The following is a 20,522-nucleotide window of genomic DNA, read 5'->3' as shown; positions in this document are numbered from 1 at the left end:
TTCTTAATCATGTAAGGTTATAAAGTTATTTATTTTGTAAATCAGGAACGTAGATGGCATATATGACATATTTTATTTTTTGTTGCTAAAGATAGTATAGATGTTGAGATTTCTCAATTATTTCCAAACCTCTGACCCAGATTACAAAATAACTCCAATGACAATGAGATTTTCTTGTTTTGAAGAGCAGAAAAAATTGTTCAAGCAGTGTCCCTGCTGAACACTTAACGAGGGAAATGATAAGCAGAGGATGATAAAATGACAATGAACTAATTATACTATGTAAATATAAAAATATAGAAAGCATATTAAGTTTAAAATGTAGTTGGCAGTTAATTGCCCCACTACTATTTGAACTCTTCCCATCTCTATCAGTGGACTATCTCCAGCACAATTTAAAAAGCAAATGCATGAAATCAGATTCATGAACAAAGAAGACCAAAAGTAACTCTAAATTATGTTGCTGTTATTTTTCAGCTACAGTTATGTGCTACATAATAACTTTTCCAACAACATACAGTGGTGGTGTCATAAATTAAAATTTTTTAATGTTTAGATAGGCAAATACATATCATGGTGTTACAATTCCCTATAGTATTCAGTACAGTAACATGCTGTATAGGTTTGTAGCCTACGAGCAATTAGCTGAACCATATAGTTTAGGTGTGTAGTAGTCTGTACCATCTGTTTGTGTAAGTACACTTGATGCTGTTCACACAATGACAAAATTGCCTAGCGACAAATTTCTCAAAATGCATCCCCACTGTTAAGCAATACATGATGATCTAGGTTGATTTATATGTCTGTGATATGTTTCACTACTTAATAATAGCTAACAATAACTGCCAAACGTGAATCAAAGTGCATAACATTGATCGATACTATTTAGAAAATAGGACAACATATACCACAGACCTAATATATTAGGACAGTGATGTGCATGTGTGTGTGTGTGTGTTTACAATTATTTTAAAAGATAACAATTGCAAATATCTTGATAGATTTTAGTACAGCAATAGTATTCTTTTCTAAGGCTTGTTTCAATGTGACTAATATTTTGGTGATCCCCAAATATATAATTGAATTATTTTCTCGTTCTTTATTGACTAAATGTCTGCCTATGTAGAACTACTGACGTTGTCAATGTCGAAAGCTTCCCATTTCTTCTGGCCTATTCAAAATAGCATCTTGAAGCCCTATTCAATTATCTAGACCCCTGGATCGAACCTCTTACATACTCTTACATGTTCAAAACATGTGAATATACTTTGATATTTGCCCTAACATACTCTGACACTCCTCTTACATGTGTAAAATGTGAACATACTCTTATACTTGTCCCATATATGCCTACTACTCTTCCATATTACAACTGTAAAATACTTCATTCTTGTTCACTGTCATCTCTCCTCTGCAACTTCATCAATATGACTTGTCTTAGTCAACAAGCTCAGAGTGAACAGACACTAAAAGAGAACCACACATAATTGGGTATTTTATACTGAAATGCTTGATACTGCAACCACTTCCCTCACTTTTTCTTAAGGACACTGTGGCTACAGTGATTTATCACTGAGTTTCCACAGTGACAAGTGAGAGTAAGAATCAATGTTCTTTCTCTTTGCTTTCTTGTGCCAAAGGCTGACTTTTAGATGTCAGTACAATGATATTCAGCCACTTAGAAAAACCCAGTAGACTCAGAAACAGGTGAGCCCTTCCTTCTTCTCCTGTTTTTCTTATTATAAAAGTAGGCTAACTTCTCACATAGATTCAACTACCCCCTGAATAAAAGTTCTCTAAGACACATCTTCAGAGTTGGCCTCTCATCCACCCTCTTCTGCTTTCAACATCCTTCCGTTATAAGGCATTTGCTCTCAGTTACCTTATTGATGATTAACACCAAATATGTCAAGAAAAAAATCTAAGTAGACATTTGTACACTTAAGTTCTGGTTCATAAATAAGCAGAAAGTATATGCATAATTGTGGGGGGATTTTTTGTATTTATGCTTCTATCCCTACCAGTTCCACTCCATCAGAATTTTACTTTAATCATTAAGTGGATCAGAGAACTTCCATATATAGTTTTTAAAAACTGGTGTTTAGAGAAATCTAAAACTCTATTGACTCTCTGAAGTGCTCTTTACCTTTCTAAAGACTATGACTTGTTAGAAGATACGTATGTAAAGAGGGAGTTATAAAAGTTTCTATATTCAGGATATTCTATAACCACAATAATCCAGAGATTTCATGCTTAATATACTTCATTCCCAAAGACAGGTCAGATTAAGTTGTGAAAGTTATCCAAAACATTAGTTGATACTTTGCAAGCCAAATATCTGAGTGGTTTATTAAGGCTTCCACTCTACTAATTACATGCTTTCATATAACGTAGTCCTATGTAGATTTAGTCTTCTGCCTCTGGGGAAATGAATGCTCTTAGTCCAATGAGATGTCTGCAAGAATAGACACTGTCATTATTAATCTGCATTAAGTCTTCTTGGAAGTACCAGATATAAATATTTAATAAATAGAATTTGATTATTATGTTATTTTAAACATGCTTGTGTAGCTTTCTTTGTTTAAATGACAGTGTATAAAAGTGCCAATAAGAAATACATTCAGGCTGAGTGTGGCCAGCTCACGCCTTTAATCCGCACACATTGGGAGGCCGGGGTTTATTGCATGGGCCCAAGGGTTAGCAATCAGCCTGGGCAACATGGCAAGATCCCGTCTCTACAAATTATAAAGAAAAGAAAACTAGCCAGGTGTGGTGGCATGCTTCCATAGTCGCAGCTGGAAGGCTGAGGTGGGAGGAACACCTGATCCTGGGAGATAAATGCTACAGTGAGTTGTGATCATGCCACTGCTCTCCAGCCTGAGCAACAGAGTGAGACCTTGTCTCAAAAAATACATACATATATATCTCAGTATATATATTTCAGTATATATATATATTCTGAAATAAATGCTACAATCTGGAGATACTGTCACAATTTTATATAACTGCCATACTCTTCAGAAAGTAAAATTTTGGGATAATTATTATTTTTAAATGTATTATATAAAAATGGAGAAGACAGATGGTAACAATAGTGTTATTCTATTTTCAGAGAAATGCATCGTGAATATATAAGGTGTTGACTACTCTAGAGAGAATAAGTGATATTTCACTGAAATATGCTCATGGGTGAATCTGTAGTGTAAAAGGATTTGAGACTGAAATGAAATGACTACCATTTGTTAAAGAATGAGATGTTTTACAGTGACTCCACATCATTCAGCTCATTGTGTGAACTTGCATCAACAGTTTCCTTCATTGCATACTAAGGGTTTGCATTAAACCTCGTGATACTTTCCTACCAATTGTGAGAACTGTAACAAAGTAACTCTCAGGATAAGCATTTCCATAATTCTACCATTTGAGATTCAGGTCAATGTAGTCTGAATATTCTCGTCCAAATGTGAATATATGTATAAAAATGTGAGCCATAAGACAGATAGGTTCAAATTTATACCTTAACAGAACTAAAAATTGCCATCCTGCTTATGGAATGGGCTGTCAAGCTCACAACATTATTAGGAAGAGTTACTTACTACAGTTTTCTTCATCTGAGTTATCACTGCAGTCATTTTGGCTATCACACCGCCAGTGATCTGGAATACAGTTGTTGTTTTTACACTGGAATTCATGAGGTCCACAAGTCTTTTTATCTGTAATGGAAAGAACCAGAGTTTGCATTGTAGATTTCCATGAAGACCTCCCTCACAATGTCCTGACTGCCATGACAAGTCCATGGCATATAATGTTTCCTTAATTCAGTTACTAAGAAGCATCCTTGGGAAAAATTGAAGGCAAGTACTGAGCAAAATCTATTTTTTGGTCTTGTTTTATGTTGTTATTTTTTATGCTTTCACTGTGAGCTAATTAGGAAGAAACCGATCAAACCATCCAAGCAAAGTCAACAGAAATCAGTTTTTAAAAAATCAAAATTGGCCAGGCATGGTGGCTCACGCCTGTAATCCCAGCATTTTGAGCAGTTGTCCTTTTGTTTGGGACACATCATCTCTTCTCCACCCTGTATTTCTGCTATAAAGCAACAAAATATATGGTTATTAGTAAAATTCTACGGTTGTCATCTTGTGTTTCTCCCTAAGGAGCTCTTATTCATAATCGATCTATGATTAGCTACTCTTTCTAAATCCTGGCCACTGCCCACTCACAAACTCATTGGTTGTCATAATGTTTCACATGTGTATAGAGTTTGAACATTAATTATGGGCCATCTCACATGAAACTTTAAACAATTCCACTGAGTACCAGGAAAAGTATTAACTAGCCTTTCACTTTACAGATGGTGAAATAAAAACTTTTAGAAATTTAGGAACTTAATACATTTTCACTATCATTAAATGGCACAGCCAATATAAAAGAAGTATGCTTCTACTCCTGATCTAGCACTTTTTACAACAAATGTAACTTACATGTATATCAGCTAGAATCAGAAAGCATGTAATAAGAATTTATTTAAAGTTTAAATCATATGTATTTAAACTATAATATTGAACTATATATAGCTAAAACAGTGCTCCATTACACCTTAATGTGCATACATATAAGTCATTTGGGAATTTTGCTATAATGGAAATTGGGAATCAGTAGGTCTGGGTTTCTAACGAGCTGGCTGGCAATAATATTGCCTTTTGTCTATGAAGCACACTGAATAGCAAGATTCTGGAGTATCAAAATTATGAATTAAATAACATTAACATAATAAAATTATAAGCCTCAATACACAATCTAGAACATATTTCCCTTTCATGTACTCAGATAAACTCCTTATCATCCATACTAGAGATGGATAGTGAAGTGCTTCCAGTCTCAGACTAGTAAAACAAATCAGCTAAAGAAGTGAGTAAGTTATTGGTGGTGGTTCTTATGCTTTACTTTGAAATGCAACTTATAGAATTCAGACTCAAATAACATAAAAAAAACAAAGTGATTCTTCCTATCCATGAGTATGGAATGTTCTTCCATTTGTGTCCTCTTTTACTTCGTTGACTAGTGGTTTGTAGTTCTCCTTGGATGGGATCTAATTAAACTAAAGAGGTTCTGCACAGAAGAAAAAAAATAATAATAACTACCATCAGCAATGTGGAGTTTAAGCAACAGAGGCTGCAGCAATTTCCAGACCTCACAGCTCCGGACAGTGTGTGGCATGACAAAAATGAAGGCCGAGATTGCATGGCTGCTGGAGCGTGTTCTGGAGCATTCATAGACAGTGGCCTGTATCTCATTCACCACCAGTGGGAGTGGAAATTGGTACAACCTTTCTGGGAGACGAGCTGGCAGTATGTGTCTATGAAAAGCCCTGACAGTTCTGGCGGAGCAAGATGGCCGAATAGGAACAGCTCCAGTCTCCAACTCCCAGCGCGAGCGACACAGAAGACCGGTGATTTCTGCATTTTCAACTGAGGTACTGGGGTCATCTCTCTAGGGAGTGCCGGACAATCGGTGCGGGTCAGCTGCTGCAGCCTGACCAGCGTGAGCTGAAGCAGGGCGAGGCATCGCCTCACCTGGAAGCGCAAGGGGGAAGGAAATCCCTTTTCCTAGCCAGGGGAACTGAGACACACAACACCTGGAAAATCGGGTAACTCCCACCCCAATACTGCGCTTTAAGGAAACAGGCACACCAGGAGAATATATCCCACACCTGGCCGGGAGGGTCCCACGCCCACGGAGCCTCCCTCACTGCTAACACAGCCGTCTGCAGCGATCTATCCGCAAGGCAGCAGCGAGGCTGGGGGAGGGGCGCCCGCCATTGCTGAGGCTTAAGTAGGTAAACAAAGCCGCTGGGAAGCTCGAACTGGGTGGAGCTCACAGCAGCTCAAGGAAGCCTGCCTGTCTCTGTAGACTCTACCTCTGCGGACAGCGCACAGCTGCAGTCCATTAGGGGAAAGAGCGGAGCCGCTGCAGACCCGAACGACTCTGTCTGACAGCTTTGGGAGAGCCGTGGATCTCCTAACGCGGAGGTTGAGATCTGAGAACGGACAGACTGCCTGCTCAGGTGGGTCCCTGACCCCTGAGTAGCCTAGCTGGGAGACATCCCCCACTAGGGGCAGTCTGATACCCCACACCTCACAGGGTGGCGTCACCCCTGAGAGGAAACTTCCAAAGAAAGAATCAGACAGGTACACTCGCTGTTCAGCAATATTCTATCTTCGGCAACCTCTGCTGCTGATACCCAGGCAAACAGGGTCTGGAGTGGACCTCAAGCAATCTCTAACAGACCAACAGACAGTCCTTCTGACTGTCAGACGGAAAACTATCAAACAGGAAGGACACCTATACCAAAACCCCATCCGTACGTCACCATCATCAAAGTCCAGAGACAGATAAAACCACAAAGATGGGGAAGAAGCAGGGCAGAAAAGCTGGAAATTCAAAAAATAAGAGCGCATCTCCCCCTGCAAAGGAGCGCAGCCCATCGCCAGCAACGGATCAAAGCTGGTCAGAGAATGACTTTGACGAGATGAGAGAAGAAGGCTTCAGTCCATGAAACCTCTCAGAGCTAAAGGAGGAATTACGTACCCAGCGCAAAGAAAGTAAAAATCTTGAAAAAAAAGTGGAAGAATTGACAGCTAGACTAATTCATGCAGAGAAGATCATAAACGAAATGACAGAGATGAAAACCATGACACGAGAAATACGTGACAAATGCACAAGCTTCGGTAACCGACTCGATCAACTGGAGAGAAAGAGTATCAGCGATTGAGGATCAAATGAATGAAATGAAGCGAGAAGAGAAAACCAAAAGAAAAAAGAAGAAAAAGAAATGAACAAAGCCTGCAAGAAGTATGGGATTATGTAAAAAGACCAAATCTACGTCTGATTGGGGTGCCTGAAAGTGAGGGGGAAAATGGAACCAAGTTGGAAAACACTCTTCAGGATATCATCCAGGAGAACTTCCCCAACCTAGTAGGGCAGGCCAACATTCAAATTCAGGAAATACAGAGAACGCCACAAAGATACTCCTCCAGAAGAGCAACTCCAAGACACATAATTGCCAGATTCACCAAAGTTGAAATGAAGGAAAAAATCTTAAGGGCAGCCAGAGAGAAAGGTCGGGTTACCCACAAAGGGAAGCCCATCAGAATAACAGCAGACCTCTCGGCAGAAACTCTACAAGCCAGAAGAGAGTGGGGGCCAATATTCAACGTTCTTAAAGAAAAGAATTTTCAACCCAGAATTTCATATCCAGCCAAACTAAGCTTCATCAGTGAAGGAGAAATAAAATCCTTTACAGATAAGCAAATGCTTAGAGATTTTGTCACCACCAGGCCTGCCTTACAAGAGACCCTGAAGGAAGCCCTAAACATGGAAAGGAACAACCGGTACCAGCCATTGCAAAAACATGCCAAAATGTAAAGACCATCGAGGCTAGGAAGAAACTGCATCAACTAACGAGCAAAATAACCAGTTAATATCATAATGACAGGATCAAGTTCACACATAACAATATTAACCTTAAATGTCAATGGACTAAATGCTCCAATTAAAAGACACAGACTGGCAAACTGGATCAAGAGTCAAGACCCATCAGTCTGCTGTATTCAGGAGACCCATCTCACATGCAGAGACATACATAGGCTCAAAATAAAGGGATGGAGGAAGATCTACCAAGCAAATGGAGAACAAAAAAAGCAGGGGTTGCAATCCTAGTCTCTGATAAAACAGACTTTAAACCATCAAAGATCAAAAGAGACAAAGAAGGCCATTACATAATGGTAAAGGGATCAATTCAACAGGAAGAGCTAACTCTCCTAAATATATATGCACCAATACAGGAGCACCCAGATTCATAAAGCAAGTCCTTAGAGACCTACAAAGAGACTTAGACTCCCATACAATAATAATGGGAGACTTCAACACTCCACTGTCAACATTAGACAGATCAACCAGACAGAAAGTTAACAAGGATATCCAGGAATTGAACTCATCTCTGCACCAGCGGACCTAATAGACATCTATAGAACTCTCCACCCCAAATCAACAGAATATACATTCTTCTCAGCACCACATCGCACTTATTCCAAAATTGACCACATAATTGGAAGTAAAGCACTCCTCAGCAAATGTACAAGAACAGAAATTATAACAAACTGTCTCTCAGACCACAGTGCAATCAAACTAGAACTCAGGACTAAGAAACTCAATCAAAACCGCTCAACTACATGGAAACTGAACAACCTGCTCCTGAATGACTACTGGGTACATAACGAAATGAAAGCAGAAATAAAGATGTTCTTTGAAACCAATGAGAACAAAGATACAACATACCAGAATCTCTGGGACACATTTAAAGCAGTGTGTAGAGGGAAATTTATAGCACTAAATGCCCACAAGAGAAAGCAGGAGAGATCTAAAATTGACACTCTAACATCACAATTAAAAGAACTAGAGAGGCAAGAGCAAACACATTCAAAAGCTAGCAGAAGGCAAGAAATAACTAAGATCAGAGCAGAACTGAAGGAGATAGAGACACAAAAAACCCTCCAAAAAATCAATGAATCCAGGAGTTGGTTTTTTGAAAAGATCAACAAAATTGACAGACCGCTAGCTAGACTAATAAAGAAGAAAAGAGAGAAGAATCAAATAGACGCAATAAAAAATGATAAAGGGGATATCACCACCGACCCCACAGAAATACAAACAACCATCAGAGAATACTATAAATGCCTCTACGCAAATCAACTAGAAAATCTAGAAGAAATGGATAATTTCCTGGACACTTACACTCTCCCAAGACTAAACCAGGAAGAAGTTGAATCCCTGAATAGACCAATAGCAGGCTCTGAAATTGAGGCAACAATTAATAGCCTACCCACCAAAAAAGTCCAGGACCAGATGGATTCACAGCTGAATTCTACCAGAGGTACAAGGAGGAGCTGGTACCATTCCTTCTGAAACTATTCCAATCAATAGAAAAAGAGGGAATCCTCCCTAACTCTTTTTATGAGGCCAACATCATCCTGATACCAAAGCCTGGCAGAGACACAACAAAAAAAGAGAATTTTAGACCAATATCCCTGATGAACATCGATGCAAAAATCCTCAATAAAATACTGGCAAACCGGATTCAGCAGCACATCAAAAAGCTTATCCACCATGATCAAGTGGGCTTCATCCCTGGGATGCAAGGCTGGTTCAACATTCGCAAATCAATAAACGTAATCCAGCATATAAACAGAACCAAAGACAAGAACCACATAATATCTCAATAGATGCAGAAAAGGCTTTTGACAAAATTCAACAGCCCTTTATGCTAAAAACGCTCAATAAATTGGTATTGATGGAACGTACCTCAAAATAATAAGAGCTATTTATGACAAACCCACAGCTAATATCATACTGAATGGGCAAAAACTGGAAAAATTCCCTTTGAAAACTGGCACAAGACAGGGATGCCCTCTCTCACCACTCCTATTCAACATAGTGTTGGAAGTTCTGGCTAGGGCAATCAGGCAAGAGAAAGAAATCAAGGGTATCCAGTTAGGAAAAGAAGAAGTCAAATTGTCCCTGTTTGCAGATGACATGATTGTATATTTAGAAAACCCCATCGTCTCAGCCCAAAATCTCCTTAAGCTGATAAGCAACTTCAGCAAAGTCTCAGGATACAAAATTAATGTGCAAAAATCACAAGCATTCTTATACACCAGTAACAGACAAGCAGAGAGCCAAATCAGGAATGAACTTCCATTCACAATTGCTTCAAAGAGAATCAAATACCTAGGAATCCAGCTTACAAGGGATGTAAAGGACCTCTTCAAGGAGAACTACAAACCACTGCTCAGTGAAATCAAAGAGGACACAAACAAATGGAAGAACATACCATGCTCATGGATAGGAAGAATCAATATCGTGAAAATGGCCATACTGCCCAAGGTGATTTATAGATTAATGCCATCCCCATCAAGCTACCAATGACTTTCTTCACAGAATTGGAAAAAACGGCTTTAAAGTTCATATGGAACCAAAAAAGAGCCCGCATTGCCAAGACAATCCTAAGTCAAAAGGACAAAGCTGGAGGCGTCACGCTACCTGACTTCAAACTATACTACAAGGCTACAGTAACCAAAACAGCATGGTACTGGTACCACAACAGAGATATAGACCAATGGAACAGAACAGAGTCCTCAGAAATAATACCACACATCTACAGCCATCTGATCTTTGACAAACCTGAGAGAAACAAGAAATGGGGAAAGGATTCCCTATTTAATAAATGGTGCTGGGAAAATTGGCTAGCCATAAGTAGAAAGCTGAAACTGGATCCTTTCCTTACCCCTTATACGAAAATTAATTCAAGATGGATTAGAGACTTAAATGTTAGACCTAATACCATAAAAACCCTAGAAGAAAATCTAGGTAGTACCATTCAGGACATAGGCATGGGCAAGGACTTCATGTCTAAAACACCAAAAGCAACGGCAGCAAAAGCAAAATTGACACATGGGATCTAATTAAACTAAAGAGCTTTTGCACAGCAAAAGAAACTACCATCAGAGTGAACAGGCAACCTACAGAATGGGAAAAAATTTTTGCAACCTACTCATCTGACAAAGGGCTAATATCCAGAATCTACAAAGAACTCAAACAAATATACAAGAAAAAAACAAACAACCCCATCAAAAAGTGGGGAAAGGATATGAACAGACATTTCTCAAAAGAAGACATCCATACAGCCAACAGACACATGAAAAAATGCTCATCATCACTCGGCCATCAGAGAAATGCAAATCAAAACCACAATGAGATACCATCTCACACCAGTTAGAATGGCAATCATTAAGAAGTCAGGAAACAACAGGTGTTGGAGAGGATGTGGAGAAATAGGAACACTTTTACACTGTTGGTGGGATTGTAAACTAGTTCAACCATTATGGAAAACAGTATGGCGTTTCCTCAAGGATCTAGAACTAGATGTACCATATGACCCAGCCATCCCACTACTGGTATATACCCAAAGGATTATAAATTACTCTACTACAAAGACACATGCACACGTATGTTTATTGCGGCACTATTCACAATAGCAAAGACTTGGAATCAACCCAAATGTCCATCTGTGACAGACTGGATTAAGAAAATGTGGCACATATACACCATGGAATACTATGCAGCCATAAAAAAGGATGAGTTTGCATCCTTTGTAGGGACATGGATGCAGCTGGAAACCATCATTCTTAGCAAACTATCACAAGAAGAGAAAACCAAACACCGCATGTTCTCACTCATAGGTGGGAACTGAACAATGAGATCACTTGGACTCGGGAAGGGGAACATCACACACTGGGGCCTATCATGGGGAGGGGGGAGGAGGGAGGGATTGCATGGGGGAGTTATACATGATATAAACGTCATGCACATGTACCCTAGAACTTAAAGTATAAGAAAAAAAAAAAAAAAAAAAAAAAAAAAAACTACCATCAGAGTGAACAGGCAACCTACAGAATGGGAGAAAAGTTTTGCAACCTATCCATCTGACAAAAGGCTAATATCCAGCATCTATAAATAACTTAAACAAATTTACAAGAAAATCAACCCCATCAAAAAGTGGGCAAAGGATATGAACAGACACTTCTCAAAAGAAGACATATATGCAGCCAACAGACACATGAAAAAATGCTCATCATCACTCACCATCAGAGAAATGCAAATCAAAACCACAATGAGATACCATCTCACACCAGTTAGAATGGCAATCATTAAAAAGTCAGGAAACGGCCGGGCGCGGTGGCTCAAGCCTGTAATCCCAGCACTTTGGGAGGCCGAGACGGACGGATCACGAAGTCAGGAGATCGAGACCATCCTGGCTAACATGGTGAAACCCCGTCTCTACTAAAAAAAAAATACAAAAAAAACTAGCCGGGCGAGGTGGCAGGCGCCTGTAGTCCCAGCCACTCGGGAGGCTGAGGCAGGAGAATGGTGTAAACCCAGGAGGCGGAGCTTGCAGTGAGCTGAGGTCCGGCCACTGCACTCCAGCCTGGGCGACAGAGCGAGACTCCGTCTCAAAAAAAAAAAAAAAAAAAAGTCAGGAAACAACAGGTGCTGGAGAGGTTGTGGAGAAATAGGAACGCTTTTACACTGTTGCTGGGACTGTAAACTAGTTCAACCATTGTGGAAGACAGTGTGGTGCTTCCTCAAGGATCTAGAACTAGAAATACCAGTTGACCCAGAGATCCTATTACTGGGTATATACCCAAAGGATTATAAATCATGCTGCTATAAAGACACATGCACACGTAATGTTTATTGCGGCACTATTCACAATAGCAAAGACTTGGAACCAACCCATATGTCCATCAATGATAGACTGGATTAAGAAAACGTGGCACGTATACAACATGGAATACTATGCAGCCACCAAAAAGGACAACTGCATATCCTTTGTAGGGACATGGACGAAGCTGGAAACCATCATTCTGAGCAAACTATCACAAGGACAGAAAACCAGACATCACCTATTCTCACTCACAGGTGGGAATTGAACAATGAGAACACATGGACACGGGGCGGGGAACATCACACACCAGGGCCTGTCGTGGGGTAGGCAGAAGAGGGAGGGATAGCATTAGGAGAAATGCCTAATGTAAATGACGAGTTAATGGGTGCAGCACACCAACATGGCACGTGTATACATATGTAACAAACCTGCACATTGTGCATATGTACCTTAGAACTTGAAGTATAATAATAATAATAATAAAAGAAAGCAAAAGTGACTTAGGTATACTTACGAAAATTAAATACTGAACATCTATTGAGGATCCACCCTAACTCTTGACTAAGCATTTTCATACACAGGATAACATCTAATCCTCATAATATTTTTACGTATTATTATATTTATTTAAACATATGAGGAAAATAACTCTCAAAACATTTAAATAATTTGTCCAATCTCACAAATATGTTAAATGGCAAAGGAGGAATTTATATCCAGCTCCAGCTTCAACAACATTTTATTAGAGAAATTCTTATGATAGATTTCAAATGCATTTTTCTACTTAAAAAAAAAAAAAAAAAGTGTTGTCTGAATTTCCCTTCTTCCTTTTCTTCCTGACTGCTGATAATTACTGACATAAGAATGTAACTTATGTCAGATGCAATGTTTTCTGCTTTATATGTTGTCTGTGTTATATTTAACTTTAGATTTAAAATTTGGCCTAAATTTCACAAAATTTCTAATGTAACATTCTACACACAATCAGGAAATATGTTAGGCTGAATGACCACTGAAAATAGGTTTTAAACTGAACAATTTGGATGTCTATTTAATTTTCCAGTTAAAATAAACTCTGAAAATACTGCTCTATGTATAAATATTAGTCTTATTTACTCCTTGCATGTGTTACTTGTACTTTTTTTTTTCTTTTTGGAGACTGAGTCTCACTCTATCCTGCAGGATGGAGTGCAGTGGCGTGATCTTGGCTCCCTGAACCTCCACTTCTCTGGTTCAAGTGATTCTCCTGCCTCAGCCTTCCGAGTAGCCAGGATGATGCATGCGCACCACCATGTCTGGCTAATTTTTGTATTTTTAGTAGAGACTAGGTTTCGCCATGTAGGCCAGGCTGGTCGTGAACCTCTGACCTCAGGTGATCCGCCTGTCTCGGCCTCACAATGTGTTGGGATTACAGGTGCGAGTCACCACTCCCGGGCCGCTTGATTTTTAAATAATGTCTTAAAATTTTAGCATATAAGAAAATAAGAAAGATCAGACTAGACCAGAAAAATAGCCCATGTAATCCAGTTTTATAACATTGATTTTCAGCACAACAATTCTCCTTGACTGCCAAAGGTTAGTATTTGGTACTGACAATCAATTTTTTCCTAAATCCCTTTTGTATTTTTTTCTATATTTAAACATTTGTATCACAGTTGGTGTTTAAAAATATCTGCACCTATTTCTTAACAAAAACAAGTTAGAGTTTATTGCTAAAATTTCCTTTTGGGGCGTGAAGGCAGAGTAATGCAGGAAACATTAATTGCCTTATGTAAGGTTATACAAATTTTATGTTTCCAGGTTATTTAAGTTTTTTGATCCATGAAATTACTTGTAAAAATTCCAAATACAAACTACACAGCATTGTTCTGCATTTCAAACCTCTCTTGAGATGCACACACACACACACACACACACACACATACACATTTTAGAGGGGGGACTGTATGAGTAAGGCCTAAAACATCAGTTCTCAAATTGGTTACACATTAAAATCACTTGGGGAACTTTAAAATATCTCTTTGCCCAAACCATATCCCATATCAAATCAATAAAATCAGACTCTCTGGGGTATGATCCAGACATCAGTATTCATTAAAGCTAGCCTATGATTCCAATGAGAAACCAGAATTAAAAATCACTGGCTCAAAAAACTGATATAAAACAGAACATATATATTTCCACATTATATTACCTCCGGAGTTAATATAAAATGCTCACAATATGTAACGTTTTACACTAGTTTATATTGTTAAATGGAATTCAAATATCTCATTACTCTCCTTTTCAAGTGTTGGAGAAAGTATGGAGTAAGTATGGAGAAAACAAATATAGTATGTAGAAACTTGTTTTCATTTTAAACATATTATCACATAATATATGTGATACTAGTAATAAATTTGATCCTCCCAGAAAGGTAAGATGAGAGACTTTCAAATAAGAGAATTATATGTAGTGTATAATGTAATACTATTGGTGTTTGTATACGGATGGGATATTTCTGAAAAGGGATTTAAAAATCTAGCACTAGGGATGCCTCTGGGAGCAAGACATGGAGAAATGAAATAAAAAACAACAGTGGGAATGGAATTTAAATTTCTCTTTAGACCCAAATTAATCTACTAACAACTGCAAGTAATAAGTAAATGTAAGAAGGTAATAGAATGTACGATCAATATATAAATTTAATTGTATTTTTATATGTTAGCGATAAACAAAAATGAAACAAATTGACAATGGTATCAATGAAAAAACACATGCCTATGCATAAATCTAGCCAAATTTATGTATGATCTTTATATTGAAGACTATAACACATTGCTGAGAAAAATTGAATAATGCCTAAGAAATGCAGATACATATCATGTTTATGGATTAGAAAACTGAAAATTGTTTAAAATGCTCATTTTTTCCAAAGTTTTATGTATATATAATCATATATATATATAATTAGTTTAATCACTGTCAAATTACAGCAAGTTTTTTTTTGAAGAAATAGATAAGATTGTTTAGATTGATGTAAAATTATATGGAAAAGGCTGAGCATGGTGGTGGCTCACGCCTGTAATCCCAGCATTTTAGGAGGCTGAGGCTGGTGGATCACGAGGTCAGGAGTTCGAGATCAGCATGGCCAACTGATTGAAATCCCGTCTCTACTAAAAACTATGAAAATTAGCTGGGTGTGGTGGCATGTGCCTGCAGTCCCAGCTACTTCAGAAGCTGAGGCAGGAGAATCACTTGAACCCGGGAGACAGAGGTTACAGTGAGCCATGCTGTGCCATTGCACTCCAGCCTAGGTGACAAGAGTGAGACTCTGTGTAAAAAACAAACAAACAGAAAAAAAAAACATGGAAATGCAAAGGTTGTAGAATAATCAAACATTTCTTGAAAAAGAAAAATTGTTGTTAAGACTTACTATAAAGCTACAGTAATCAAAAGAATGTATTATTGGACAAAATGAATAAAAAAATTAGTAATGTCAACTGAGTTTTGATAAAGGCCTCTCGTCAATTTAATGAAGAAAGGCAAGTCTTTTAAAACAAATATTGCTAAAACAAGTGGTTATCTCTCTAAAAAAGCTGTGTGTTTATCTTCACAGGTGCGGGGACAGAAGATCATCCCTCTGCTCACCTGAGACAAATGCATACTTGATTGCTTCCTCTGCCCTGTTTATGTAAAAATGCAGGTTCAATGAGCCAGACGAAGTTGTGTGATCACTGCAGGGATTCAAAAGAATGCAATCTTTTTTTTTTTTTTGAGACGGGATTTTGCTCTGTCACCCAGGCTGGAGTGCAGTGACACAATCTCAGCCCACTGCAACCTCTACCTCCTGAGTTCAAGTGATTCTCCTGTCTCAGTCTCCTGAGTAGCTGGGACTACAGGTGTGTGCTACCACACCGGGCTATTTTTTGTACTTTTAGTAGAGACCAGTGCTTTACTATATATCCTAACTATAATACATGTGATTCAGATTATAGGATATAAATTGTCTAAAATTGCGTCTTCTTCAGGAGTGCCAAAGGTTTTATTTTAATCTGTCAATTTCAGGATGTTTTCATGCTTTCATGTTTTCTGAACCACTTTTTTCCTCCTGAAAACATTCTAAATAAACATTCACCACATTTTTTTCCACTAATATCTAACAATTAAAATGTTAGATATAGGCCTTTCATATATAACTTTTTTTTTTTTTTTTTTTTTTTTCCCCTCCAGAGACAGTATTTTGCTCTTTCATCCAGTCTGGAGTGCAGTGGTGCAACCATAGCTCACTGCAACCTCGACCTCCTGGACTCAAGTGATCCTCCCATCTCAGCTTCCCAAGTAGCCTGGACTACAGGCACACATCACCAAGCCTGGCTAATTTATTTTATTTTATTTTTTTTGTAGAGAAAGAGTGTAAGTTTACCACTCTACATTGGTTTCTTTTTTGTTAGCTTTGTGGCAGAGGTCAAAATAAATGTATTATATTACTGGGGAAAACCACCAATTATTCAATGAATATGTGAAATAAAGCCTGTTGTGTATATATGTAACTTTTTTGTGTATTAAATATGTAGCAAACTAATGAATCCGTAGCTACCTAAACAAATTGAAATTATATACTGTTTTACGATTAATGTTTGTCTCGAAAACGAAATACCACTTGTAAATCGGCCATGTGTTTTATTCAGCTGACCAGAAAAATCGTTTTGTTACTTTTTTTTAAGTTTGCTATTAGTTTGAAAATATAATACATCAAACCATTTTAGAGTGAAGTTAGGAGGAGGACTTTAATTTGGGGATTAAGAGATTAGAAATACGATGTTTGGTCCTTCTTGCTACCGCTCTTTTGTAGTTAAGATTTGCCATCTTCTATTTCAGGAAACATGATGATTACAAATAGTTGGGTAGCAGGTAATAATTTTGGTTGCCAATGAATAAATAAATAAATATAGTAATGGAAATACTGAGGTGTCAAGAACTGTGGGAACAATGAAGTTAAGCTTCAATCACGGCCCCTCCTTGTTTCTTTGATTTCCAGATTATAACGTTATGAAGTTAGAAGGATGTAGTTAGAACTGACAAACTTTTATAGAAGACCTCATCTTCTCTTGGGAGACAAGTTAACTATCTCTTAACTATCAAAGCATGACCTTTTATAGAGAAGTCATTATTTTCTCTTTTTAAATCAATCTTATACAATTCTGTTCTCTCATTCTAAACACTCCTCAACATCTCTTTTTACATTATAAGGAAACAAATAACCATATATGCTGTCTTGCAAATGTACTAAATCTCCTTGACTGATTACAGGTTCACCCAAAGTGGTGGCAGACATGAGGAGAACATATTCTCTGCCTCCTTTTCTGTAGCCTGTAGGGTTTACAGGCACATTTTTTTTTTTTTTTTTTTTGTGGATATGTACTTAGTAATATATACCATTCTTATTGTTTTAATCAGCTTTCATTTTTGTTTTATTTTTTGAAACTACTGTTCTCATACCTGGTGAAGCTGTTAATTCTGGATTCCTACTTCCACTACCACAAGGGAGGACAGCCTGATCTAGGGTGGCCTACTGCCTACTGCCCTAGAGCACAGTTGGTCCATGGTAATTTCCTGCTTAAATGTGATCGATCATTATGCTTTTACATTAGAGAGGCATCAAGGAGGCAGTACAGGGATTGTATGGTGGCCTGGTGATATCCTCAGGAACTGACATTTCTATCTTTCTGCTCCACCATCCATGACTGCTAGAGCTCAAGACATAACCTTCCAGGGCAGAGGAAAAGGGACAGAAGGGCAAAGGAAGAAGCCCTTCCATGTTGAGAAAACTACCCTTGAACCATTTTCTTGGAAGTCCCACATAACACTCCGTTTCTATCTCAATGGTCAGAACTTAGTCACATGACAACACAAGGGAAGCTGGAAAATGTGATAACTTCTATATAGCAATATGTCACGCTAAGAGGTAAAGTTCTCTGTCTAAGGAGAAAGCAAAAGTAAAATGGTATAGAAACAGGCAATTAGAAGTTTCTGTCGAAAACCTAGGAAGGTCAATGAAAGTTGTTTGAGGTCATTCCTATAGATTTTGAAAGAGATTATTTTTTTCCCATTGAGATTGTAAGGATCGTAACCTCACATTTCTAGGGGTCATTTTAAGAACTGGTGGCTCAGAAGACACCAATAGAGTAAAGACATACGTATATAGGGAGAACAAAATGAGATTGCTATCTAATGACTATATGTGAATACTTGTCTTCAAATTCTGCCCCACATCTACTCTGTCCACTCCTTGTAATCAAGACTGAAATTCCATTTTACCACTAGTTTGTGTTGGGTTTCTGTAATTTGCAGATAAATCCTGACTAATGGGAACACCTTGCTATTTCTGTTGCTTAAAATATTACAGACTCCTAATAGTAATGTTGTTATCTGTATGTGCTGACTTACATAATTCCCAGGCTATTTCACTGGTTTATAATTACGGGAGTAATGCAGTCATTTACTGCCAGAAGAGTTGGAATCAATTTTATTTTAAAAAGGGATTCTCAAATCCATGCTTCCACAGGAGCTGGTACAGCCACCTTTGTTTTAGCATAGTCTCTACATGACATATGCTATTACAGCATCTAGTGTTACTGATTATCTGGAAAGTTGCAAGTCGCCCTACTTTGTAAAGTATTTGGTGAATCTGCAAATTAATTTCATGTTACTTCTCATTCATCAGGGTAATATTCCTCAATGAGCACTTACATGGGCAACCTGTTCTTCTAGGGAAAGTGGACAGGCTATGTGGATGCACCAGCAGTTAGGAATAACAATGCCAGCTGCAGCTTATCCCACTGAGATCCAACCATTTCCGTTTTGTTTCTGAATTGTTATTCTTCAAAACTTTTATGTTATTCTTCGAGATAGAGAAGGGAAAGGCTTATAAAGCAAAACAATTTGCCAATGACATATTTTCTTGATAAAGAGGTGAATCTATAACAAGCTAGCTCTGTAGAGACTCGAGTAATGACATTTTTAAAAATGCATGTCAATGCAATGTAATATTCAGTGGAAATTTTTTGAATTCACATTATGCAGTTTTAGCAAGTGTCATATTACATTCTGTAATGCCATCTATCACACTTGACAAGAATTTGTGATTTTTTTTCTTATTTAGAAATTTGTGTTGTAAGTTTATGGTTATGAAGTGAGTCAGGGGAAGGGGAAAGTAGTTACACTCTCATCTTTTGCCAGTATACTCTAGGTCATCTTCAAAACCCCTGCTATTCCATTCATCACTCTCTTTTCATCAGCCTGTAGTCTTGGCAAATTGTACAGTAATGTTGTACAAACAAATTTGCATTTGTGTACCACAAGTACAGAGGCATAACATAAATCTCAATAACACAGAGGGATAGGTAGGTCTTCAGAGTCATCCTTGAGCCCCTGTTACAGATTCTGGTAGAATATTCTAGCAATTCCACTTAAGCTCCTTCAACCAGCTGAGATACAAACAAAATAAGCCTCTTTTATTTTTCCTACTATTTATTCTATGTTTTATTTTAAAAGCAAAGTAAACACATTAAAAGGTGAATCTACTAAAATATCTTAAAATAGATAGTTGATTATATTTGTCTAGCTTGTCTGATCCTGTTGATCAGAAGCACCATACAATTGCTCAATTCACTTTATATTTTTGGATGGACAGATTCAGACTTTGATTTTCCAGGAGGCATGAAGCAAGGTAGAAAGAGCCCAAAAGTTAAAGGAGGAACTTGATTTGAATCCTAGTTCTGACTCCAATTAGCATATAACATAGGGCTATTATTTATCTTCTTTGTGCCTCAGTTTACTCTACTAAAAACTGAAGGGAAATACATGCAGCATTAATTTAATACCTGGTAAAACAAATAGTAACTAATAAGAGTTTAGTAATAGTAAACACTATTTAATAGCTAGTTAATAAATGGTATCTGAACAATTAAAAGACGTGAATTGTACTGTCAACTTTATCATCAAGTTGTGTTGATTTAGGAGGAAAAACCCATGTATTTATTTTATTTTATTTTATTATTTTTTACTTCAATAGTTTTTGGGGGAACTGGTGGTGTTCAGTTACATGAGTTAAGTTCTTTAGCGGTGATAGGTTCTGAGATTTTGGTTGTCAGCACTGATTTAGGTCCTTTACATTCACCACCTCATTGTTTTAAGTGAATAGATAATACTACAACTTTGTAAAGCATCCCATTCATTTTACAAGCAAATAACA

At 37.7% G+C, this 20,522-nt stretch overlaps 1 protein-coding gene across 1 annotated transcript in view; it reads right to left on the bottom strand.

Annotated features, from left to right (window-relative positions):
• LRP1B (LDL receptor related protein 1B) overlaps nt 1-20,522 on the bottom strand; it is a 303,637-nt gene that overhangs the window by 178,832 nt on the left and 104,283 nt on the right. The window contains exon 15 of the mRNA XM_033229413.1: nt 3,597-3,713. Coding sequence (XP_033085304.1) covers nt 3,597-3,713 — 117 coding nt within the window. The remainder of the gene's footprint in view (nt 1-3,596; nt 3,714-20,522) is intronic.

Source organism: Trachypithecus francoisi, unplaced genomic scaffold, assembly GCF_009764315.1.
Source record: "Trachypithecus francoisi isolate TF-2019V2 unplaced genomic scaffold, Tfra_2.0 Lachesis_group13, whole genome shotgun sequence".
NCBI classification, from domain to species: Eukaryota; Metazoa; Chordata; class Mammalia; order Primates; family Cercopithecidae; genus Trachypithecus; species Trachypithecus francoisi.
The sequence above is the reverse complement of the archived record's forward strand: the minus strand, read 5'-3'. Positions and strand labels throughout refer to the sequence as shown.